The sequence below is a fragment of the Tachypleus tridentatus genome, chromosome 13 (assembly GCF_004210375.1).
Source record: "Tachypleus tridentatus isolate NWPU-2018 chromosome 13, ASM421037v1, whole genome shotgun sequence".
Classification (NCBI taxonomy): Eukaryota; Metazoa; Arthropoda; class Merostomata; order Xiphosura; family Limulidae; genus Tachypleus; species Tachypleus tridentatus.
The window spans coordinates 108,133,212-108,144,112 of NC_134837.1; the positions used below are offsets into that span (position 1 = coordinate 108,133,212).

At 30.7% G+C, this 10,901-nt stretch overlaps 1 protein-coding gene across 1 annotated transcript in view; it reads left to right on the forward strand.

Moving 5' to 3' along the window:
* Window positions 1-7,574, forward strand: part of Atg7 (Autophagy-related 7) — a 38,340-nt gene extending 30,766 nt beyond the window's left edge. Inside the window, 7 exon segments of the mRNA XM_076483857.1 lie at window positions 310-367; window positions 803-933; window positions 2,119-2,283; window positions 2,674-2,789; window positions 3,984-4,149; window positions 5,223-5,342; window positions 7,039-7,574. Coding sequence (XP_076339972.1) covers window positions 310-367; window positions 803-933; window positions 2,119-2,283; window positions 2,674-2,789; window positions 3,984-4,149; window positions 5,223-5,342; window positions 7,039-7,071 — 789 coding nt within the window. The 3' untranslated portion in view covers window positions 7,072-7,574.
* Window positions 7,575-10,901: the final 3,327 nt, after the last annotated feature.

Consider the following 10,901-nt stretch of genomic DNA (forward strand, 5'->3'; position numbering starts at 1 on the left):
TGATTTTTAATATTGTGTGGAGGTGGAGTGAAGAACGTTAACTCAGAAGGGATAGTCTAGAACTGAACAAGATGGGTTGTCAGTTTTGTACTCATTACACAAATGTAAACATCTGTGTAAGGATAATGACTGTAAACAGGAAATCTAACTTTTTCTTGTGGCTTTTTCACCTGTATTGCAGTGTATTTTCTTCATGGGTTTAGCATATATAGTGAATTTTAAAAATATTTTATGCAAACGATGTGCTGACATTTTTAATATTGTTTAACTTATCACTTACTAATATTTTGTTGTTTTTTTTTCTTTCAGGTCACGTAAGGAATAAACTTGAGCATTCCAATGCCAGGACATCCTGTAAATGGAAAGTGTAAGAAAATTCTGTATTTATTTTCTTCAATAAGTTTTACTACCATCTAATACTCAAGACATTCTTTTTTTATATATATCCTTGCCTTGTATATTTTATTTTCTCTAATCATTCTAATCAAACAAAACATGTTAAGCTTCCAACCCACATTATTGGGAATTAATAACATTGCTTTAAGATTTTCACACTGTAGCTACATTTATTTGTTAGAGAATTTACTACATTGAGTTTTTTGTTTCCAGTGCACTTTTAAAAGTTTTGGTACAGGATTAATCATGTTTTTGTCCTTTTAATGAAAAGAACTATTTTGGTAAATTGGTGAACCAGTGGTGAGTATTAACTCTGAATTTAAAGTTTTGTAACACTAGGCAGTAGTTCTTTGTTCAATTTTATTTCCTTTTGAACTGAAGGCTTTTCTCTTGTTTTGTTTTATAGTAATAGAACAGATAAAGCAAGATGTGGAACAGCTGGAGGAACTAGTGGAAAGCCATGATGTTGTGTTTCTCCTGATGGACACAAGGGAGAGCCGATGGCTACCCACAGTGTTAGGAGCTGTGAAACAGAAGGTAAGTCTCTAATCTTTTGAAACACTAGAAATTCATTATCAGAAATGGTAACAGTCAGAATTTAATTAATACTATTCCCAATAGAGCCAAAATAATTTATTTAAAAAAAATTCATAAATTGAGTGCATGAGTTACCTATATTGTTTCTTTATAAAAAAAACGAGTAAGAAAGAAGTCAGTCATATGTGGTTTATTTGGCTGACTTATCCAATATGAATATTAAAACATACAACTTGTATGTAAAGAACAGTAGACTGCCAAAATATTGTATAATTTCTTTGTTTTCAGCAGTGTCTTGTTAAATCTGTTTTTAAGTTTATAAATCATTTTATATCTTTAGAAAACTTGATAAACTAAACCCTTCCTTAAAAATGGCATCTGTAAAATTAGTTGTTTTTAATAGTAATAACTAATAGGGTTTATACTTTATTTTAAACATCAAATCCCATTTTCTTTTAATAATTGTTGAATGTGAACAGTGGTGTGTGTGTGTGTGTGTGTGTGTGTGTATTTATCACCATCTTTTTGTTAATATGGATATTATAAATGTTAGTTAATTGAATATTTGTTTCTTTATTAAAGTGATACCAGCAGGACAAAATTAAGATCAATAGATTATCCACTCCAAAGATACATTCACATGAATGTAAAACTAAAAGAAGCATCTGTGAGACATAGTTTAAAATTTCACTGTTTGTTGTCTATGGAAAATAGTTTGAGTTTATGCTGTTTGTAAGTTATATAATGTCTTAGAAGTTGATCTCGGAAGCACTTTTTTGTGCTTTCTGAGAATCATACCTTTTGTGAAATGTTGGTTGTGTTTATAAAATGAAATGTTTGCTTTTTTTTTCCAGAACTAAACTAATCATGATGTTTACAAAGATGGTTTGAATGTAAGTCTATATCTGTGCAATCTGATCTCAGAAATAAGAGATCTAAATAATTTGCGAAATGCATCTGACTCGGAAGAATTCTGTTTTCAGAAATGTAGCTCTTATTTGGGTGGTCATTTTGATTTACATCAGGCTAATGCCATTAATCTACAGCAGTCTCAATATTTTAATGTCCTGCTTAAAAAGGAAATAATTTGTTGTTGAAGTTTCTATTTTCTTACGAAAAAGTATTTTTTTTACATAAAGAATTTTTGAATGATAATTGAAAAAGTTAAAATAATCTTCACTTTAGATAGTCTTCAGTGTAGCTCTCGGCTTTGACACCTTTCTAGTGTTGCGGCATGGTATGAAATCAAAAGATTCTGTGTCCGGGATGAAACCAGTACATTTAGATGGTACTGTGCCAGGAGATCAACTTGGTTGTTATTTCTGTAATGATGTTGTGGCACCAGGAAATGTAAGTAATAACTTGTGATTACAGTGAAATATTCTGCCAGCAACAAGAGAATACTGTAAAAATTATGATAATGCCACATGACTGTTAGCCTTCATCATGTTGAGGTTCTTTGTTTTAGCAAATTTGTATATTTTAGTTCAGTATCTAATAAGCAGATAAGTCAAATAGAATTTTCTTTGTAAAATACCAAATTAATTCTTTTGGTGTTTTTTACAAGTTCAGTAACAATATTGATGTTGTAGAGGTTTTTCAGAGTGTAGTTTTATGTAACCTATAAATTGTTAGCAGGAGTGAGATTCCTATCTATGAAAACTCATCAGTGACTTTTTAGGATTGTTAGTATATTTTTAATATAAAGACTCTTGGTAATTACTACCATTGTTTGTTTAGTCAACCCATGACAGAACGTTAGATCAGCAGTGTACAGTTTCAAGGCCTGGAGTGTCTATGGTGGCCTCAGCTTTAGCTGTTGAACTTCTAGTGAGTTTGCTACAACACCCACGTGGGTGAGTGAAAGTTTAATTCCCATTTTTAATATATTATTAGGGTTTAACGAATATAGAACTTTAATAAAAATACAGATAAAGCTATTGTGTTAAGCTTTGGTAGTTAAATTTATGAAAAAAAAGAAATATTTTGATTGTATTGTATATGTGATTAGAGACAGTTGAACTTCAAAACCCAAGGACCACCTACAGAATTACATAAAATTCAAAAAGCCCAAAATATACAAAACCTAAATATGCTCCAGTGAAAAAATCCACCAGAAATGACCAAACTGAACAAAATTCTAGGTTGTTTGTCACCATTCATCACTCTAAAACAGTGGTTCCCAACCACGGGTGCGATATAGCGTTCCAGGTAGTACCACATAACATTTGTGAGGGGTGCAAGAACATATTAAAATTTTTAGGGGTGCAGGGCATAGAAAATGTTGGGAACCACTGCTCTAAAGTGACTGAATAATTCAATTCAAGTAGTTCTTTCAGTGTGAATGATATACCATTATTTTAAACACCATAGTTAGGAGAAAGGCATGGCACTATCTATTGGACAAAGTAAAATTTCTTTAAAATTTTACGTTTGATATAATTGAAATGCAAAATAATTTCGTCTAGCATCCTCATGAAGGGCAGTTCCAATATTTAAAGACAACTTTCTCATAGATGGAGCCAGAGTTTTATTTTAAGAACAGATGGACAGAAATTCTTTGGGATCCATGGCAAATCATTTATTTAGGTCCTCTGTTTCAGTAGATGAATTCAGTTCAGTTTTGGCCCATCAGGTACACACTGATTGTAGATGTAGTGTATTAGCATTGGAAAGGTAAATGTGATAAAGAAAAAATGATTTAATAGTTTTATATTCCTATAAAACTGAATAATAGATTAAATGGGTATTAAGTTCAGAAGAGCTGTGACATTTAAAATTTGTGTTGAAAAACAATTTGAGCTATGCACGAGCTTTAATCATGAGGTGATGGAAAGTGTAAAAAGGGTTTTCACTTGTAACTTTCATCAAAATAAAATGTTAAAGTGGATTTGGTGTTAGCTGATTAGCAGGTGTAGTGCAGAAAAACTGTGTATATACTGTTGAACTAAGGTCCAATGTTAGTAAGTGCAAAATAAACTTTAGTCTTTCATGCTAAGGATTTTTTAATTAATAATTATTGATGTTGCTATCTACTAAATCTCTTTCAGCCCTTTTGCAGAAGCAGAGACAAGTTCCTGGGACCAGAATTTGACAGTAGAGTCGGAATCGCCATTAGGAATCATTCCTCATCAGATTCGAGGTTTCTTATCTCGTTTTCACCACATCCTTCCTGCTAGCATTGCCTTCAGTCAGTGTACAGCATGTTCCCACTTGGTGTGTATTGTTGCATGCTAAATTATAACTTGCAGTATTACAAGTAATCAGTTATTGTGAAATACAAAGTGGTGCATTGTTAAATGAGTAAGTTCTGAATTTAAGTGACATGGTTTTTTACATGTCAGTTAATTTTCAAGATATAAAAATTAAAAGGTGTTAATGTAGAAGGTGGTTTATGTAACAATATTTTGAATATAAGCTCTTAATTAGTTGATGTTCACACATTTGCTAACAAAATTACTTGTAGAATAAATAATAACAATGTACACATGCACCTAATATGGAACATGATATGATGTGCTGTGATAGTTTTAAACTTGCTATAAATTTAATGTTGTATTGGATGAAAAACTTTTGCATAATATTTTGGTACAGAATTACTTTTTACAATTTACTATAAAGCAACAGTAATTTCTTTCTAACCATTTACTACAACAGTTATAAAATTGACATATCTGCACCTAAGATATTTCAAATCTTGCATGGTTTGTTGAAACACTTGTATTCCAAAAGATTCAATCTCCTGCTTTAATTAAAGTACACAGTCCAAATGACATCACTTGTGTGTCCCTTCCTTGGGTCCTTATTGGCCTATAGCAGATTTGGTGCCAGTTGATCTAGTGGTTCAATAGGTATGAGCAGATACAATGCATAAGAAAGATAAAGTTACCAAGAAGTGTGACATAGGAGAGCCATATTGGAATACCAAACCCACCCCTCACCTACATCTTCCATCAGGGCACTATAAGGGTATGTGCCAGTTTTTCATAACATTTGGTCTACCAGTTTCCCAGTTATAAGTGCATGCACACACATACTTTATTAATTGTCTCAATTTGTCAAATTTACAATAATGAAAATGCTATACTTTTCAGACTGAAAACATTTAAATAACTACAGTAAGATTTTTGTTTTGTTTTCAGCCAGTACATTTTTCATGCAGGTCATGTTACCTGGAAACAACTGTTTTGATGCTGTTAATGAACAGTAGCTTTTGAACATATAATTGTTGCAAAACTTATTGAGCAGGTTGGTTCAATGTATTTTCCTTTATTCCAATATTGTTTTAGGTTCTTGAGATGTATAAAAGTGAAGGATATGACTTCTTGTTGAAGGTCTTTAATGAACCCAACTACTTAGAGGACTTGACAGGGCTTAAGAAGTTACATGAAGAAACAAACAGTGCTGAGGTAAATATAGTATAACTTATTACTGTTAGTTATATTTAGTTTGTGGATATTAGAGATATTGTGGATTGCACTTGTATATTTTCTTTGTTTTTATCACATTTGCATTCCTTTCCTTTATGACCATAAAATGAACCTATTTGTTTAATACTAGATATTAAAAATTCCCAATATTATTTCTGCCAATAGTGGAAATGTTTTATTTTTGCATGTTCATAAGTTTCTAGCAGAGTAAATATGTAGCTTTTTAGAACATTTTAATTAATGTATTGATTTCTGTTTTGAATTCTGTGTTAAGGAGATTTTTTTACGAAGTAGAGGATCAGTCTTCAGACTTGAATATAAGTTGCTCTAATTTAAGTTGTATTCTAAACAGTTTAATTAAAGTATGTCTTTCTACACATTTTCTTCTACTTTTCATATCCTGTTTGTTTATTTTACTGTAAAGATTTTGTGGTAAAATTAGAAACATAATTTTCTGAGGCCACTATATATATATATAAAAAAAATTTATAGAAATGATTCAGTTATGAACTTTTATTTCTTCATGCCTTAAAGTTTTTAAACTAATTGTTTTTGAAGTTTAACTTGTTTAAAAGTAAATACTTTATACAAGCAATTTGAACCTTGTTTTGACATTTGATGGGGAATTGATTTATTCTTTATTAGTTGTATTTTTTGTGACTGTATGCTACATATACTATAGTTTTGGGGTGGAACTTTTTAAATCTTCAAGTTATTAAACTTATTTCTTTAATTTCTATGTTACTAAGTAACTACTTGCTAAGTCTGAGAAGGTACAGACATTTATGGAATAAATGTTTTATATGGCTTCACTCTTTAGTCTGGTATTCATTTTAAACAACGTATTTGTTATTGATTCACCATGTTAAAAAAGAACAAATTCTACTTTCAAGATGCATGAATACTTGGGCATGTATTAACAAATGTCTTGTTTATTTATGGGATCCTTTTTTGTGTAGAAACTTAAATCATATTCTAAAGTTTAAAAAACAATTCTACAGTATGATAAAGAAAATGAAGTAAGTAGGTTGTTTTTTTGAAAAGTGTGTGTGTAAAATGAAGTGTTAAATTTCCAAAACTAAGATCATTTACATGTTGTTTATATATTTATTCATCATTCAGTAAAAGAAACAAATGCTTACTTTATATCAGTCTTACTAAAGTGTTATCTGATGCACCATACTTTTTCTATTGACAAGTACTCATCAAACTTTCCTCTGACTTGGAGATTGTAGTAACAAATACAGCTAGATACATTAGGCCTAATGTGCACCAATGCTTGATATTCTTAAGTTGATAAAACTCTACTATTCAGTATCCACATGCTTTAAAAAAAGAAATCGTAACATTCCTCTATAATAAATAGGAACGTCTTTTAAGTTTAAGGCTAAAGGCACACAAATTAAAATTACAAAACTAAGTTTATCATCACACAAAAATTATTAATTCAACCAGCTCAATTAAACAGCTTTCAATTTAATGATTGTTGTAGAGAATATATTATCTAGTCTTACAAAGCATCATGATTAGTAAAAAATGCTAACTTCTTTTGCTCTTTATGAAAAGTTAACAAATGTAGCTTTATTTCTAACTTGGTTTATAAGAATATATTAACTAAGTGTTAGATAACAGTTAAATAGCTGTGTTTATCATTGTAGTATTCTTTTTCTTTCAGGTTTGGGAGTTAAGTGATAATGAGAGTATGTGATCAAAAGATTGACACTAAAATAGATACAACCTCTTTTGGAACAACCTGTCTATATGGTTATCATCCTTCATCTAGAAAGTTCTCAAATGTTTTGTTTGTGAAAAAGAAAACAAACCCTGGTTTTGTGACAATGAGTTCTACAATTTAATATTAGTGATTTGTTAGTCTTCAACAATTAAATAAATTAATTTAATGAGGAAGTATTTCTATTACCAGTGTTTTTTGTGATCAAGTTTCAGAGAAAGATGCTGTATTGTAGACTGAAAGTCACAAGTTTTACATGCTGTAAGTTGAAAAGGAAACTGATTAACATTCACTTATCTGAATAGTATTTTTAAACCTGTCTGTTGTACTTATGATTTATTTAATTATGTTTCAGCTGACCCATAATAGTATTTTGTGATAAAACGTTGAGTAATTAATAATTTGAATCTATTATTAAAATATATTTTTTTCTCTTTTCTTTGGAGTTTATATAAAAATAAATATATACACACACAGAATATATTTTTTGTTTGGATTTCTTTCCTACAAAAATGTTTCTAGATTGGTATTTCTAAGGTTTCAGGCTTGTATATCACTTTTGTTTAATTTTTCAAAATTACAAACCTGGGTCTAATTTTTAAAAATATGAATGTTTGTTACTTGTTATATATATCCATTAATGCAAAATGTGCAATTGTTTTTCCTTGCACAATTGGAGAATGTGTGGTATCATTTTTGTCAATTTTAAGAGAAGAAAATGCTGGTAAGTTTATGTAAGTAGAGGACAAATTTATAAGTGAGGAGAATAGCATGTGTAAGTATATGGTAAGCTCAGATAGGGTTTATTACAAATTTTATAATTCTTGGAGCTAGTGTTGATAGTACACAACACAACTTATACGATATACCACAGTTTGAAAATTTCTACTGTAAATGGTACAGTTGGTCCTTTTTCTATATAAAACATTATATCATTATAGTATTCACTGAGCAGACATGACACCTTCTGTTACCTTGCTATGTATTTTCACCACTTACAGGAGCAAACATGCATTTATTTCGTAATTGAACATTTAATTTTCATTATGATGCCTATATGAAAGTTAGTGTAAACATTACATCAACTAAGAGGAAAATGGGTAAAGAGAATCTAATGTTTTATACATAAACATTATGGTACTTGTGATTTGGTTCAAAATATTTTAAATTTCTTAAAATTATCATCTATGCAGTATTTTTTAATTTGTAGATAGTTCATTCATTGTCATACTGACTTCATTAATTTCCTTAGTCTGCCATGTTTACTGAATTGAGTCTACTGTAAATTTGTAAAATAATGAACTTGACCCTTTTGTAAGGAATTTCATAGGTTGTAGTTGTAATTAATGTAGCTGTTAGTTTAAAAAAAAATTGGCATTATTGGAAGACAAATCAGTAGACAAGCTGATTAAAGCTTAATTACCTCAAGAAAACTTGATTAGAAGCCATAGTTCCAGAAAAAGCAGTTAGAAAGTGAAGTCATTGAATGAGAAAAACTTCAACGTATTAATTAAAAAAAAAAAGAAAAAAAAGGGGTGACTCTGGTTGGGCTGTGCTGAAATAGTGGAGAAAGAAAATTGTTAGTAAAACTAGCAGTTAGTGTTCATTATATAGGTTAACTTAGCATTCTGTGGAATGGAGTTGTTGAATAATTTTTAACTATTTAATTACTTCTGGTGCTACAACTGTCTTTAAAGATTCCATAAATTGTTCGCTTATTTAACCTCTTTCTTCTGTTGTCCAGCACTTGAAACTGAACTGTCCAACAGTAAGTTGGACCCCAAAAGGATTTGTTAAACTGCATTTTGAAATATTTCCTATAATTAATTTATCTCAGCTTTCCCTAATTCTTTAAACTATTTGTGAAAAACAGGGTGAAATGCATGTTAACAGGATGAAAAAATTATTTACCATGCCAAACTATATAGTTTCTGTAATCATATGGTTTACATATTAATGTATTTTCTCTGTTGAACTTTACTGTGTATTTGTCATATCACACTATAAGGCTTGTTTTGTTATTTGGTTAAGAGGTGCATTTCCAAAGACTTGGTGGAGTTCCCCCCTCCCTTCCAGGCACGTGAGCATCACAAGTATTTTATCTTCGAGTAAGATTTGTTAAGTTAAATAAACGAGGAAGAAAAATTCAGCGCCCTCCTTGTGGATTGACAACTGATAAGACAAGTGATTTACACAATAGTGAAACTAGACATATTATCCCTCTACCTTTAAACTTAATGCAGTTCCAATATTTCTATGATTAAATGATAATCAATGCTCTAACATGAGATTTTGTCGTATGATGATGCACAATAAAGTTTAGCATTGAGACGATTTCCTGTTGCAGTTCTCGTATCATTCTTATTTAACGTTGTGCCCCATTCATTTTCGCAAAGCTACTCGAGGGCTATCTGTGCTAGCCGTCCCTAATTTAGCAGTGTAAGACTAGAGGGAAGGCAGCTAGTCAGCACCACCCACCGCCAACTCTTGGGCTACTCTTTTACCAACTTGTGCTAGAGAAGATGTACAACAAATTTCTAAAATATATGGCGTATGAAAAGGCGAATCGATTGGAACTGTAAGGAAAACGAATGAATCGTCGATATTTTACTTTCAAAATTTAAGTTTGTAAATCAGTGGTCATTAATTTGACCTATACGAAACAGATCTGTTCAAGTATTGTTCTAATACTTCATGAATTATCAGCTTTATAATACTTGGTTGTCAGTAATTTCGACAATAAGAACAAAACTGAAGTGGCTAAAATTCTATATTTACCGATAACCCTAGTGGGAAAATAGTATGAATATTAGAAGAAACCCTCAAAAGATTTGCGGTCAAATTAGCTTTATTGCAACATACCTGTTTAAATAGAGGATTTATCGAATGATACAAAAATTTTGAACTTAAAACATCGAAATCTACGAGTGCTCTTACCTTAGGCTGAACATTAGTTAGGCCTTTTAAGTATTGTCTATTCCGATCAAAAATAAAAAATTAGCGTGTAACTTGGATCTAGATTTTTGATTTAGTTTAGGTAGGGTTAAACTTTACTGTACATAATACTATTAGTAAATAAACAGTTATTCTATGACCTGTCGTTAGACATTTTAAAGAAATACTTAAGTTTTAATATATTGTACAAAATGTTGTCTGAAGGATAGTTACATATACCTTTTGCTTACATACCTTGAAAAGTTAGCGCGTATTTTCAAGACAGACAAAAGCTATTGTCATAATAGATTTAATACCCAAAAATAGACTAGAACACGTAAACTCTTGTTTTTGGCCTTCACAATATGTTCGTGGGCTTGGAAGCATGTCATTTCTAATTCTCATCCCGTAAATCACTGGAGGTAGCAAACCGAAGATGCTACTTTTTAATATCTTTCAGCTTTGCCCTCCTCCACTTATGCTAGGTTCGTTCGAGCGTGTTAAACAGAAACAAAATATTTTAAAAGGTAATTTTGGAGATGTGTGTGTGATGCGAGTTAAATTGTATCAGCAAGTGTTTTGTGATGAAAAGGTAGTAAAAAAACTTAATTGTGAAACACTTGCTGATACAGTTAATACATCTGACTCGCATCTCAAACGTCTCCAAAATTACCTTTCAGAATAATTTTTATCTAACACGCTCGAGGGAACCTAACATAAGAGATGGAGGGTGAAGCTGAACAGTGTATCTCAATCCAAACCAGCCGTTTTTACATCTATAGTGTATATCAACATTCCAATAATTATCTAGTCAATCTTGTTAAGCTTAATATTAAAATTGTACTTGAGCTATAAAAAGTGCCTTAAATCTG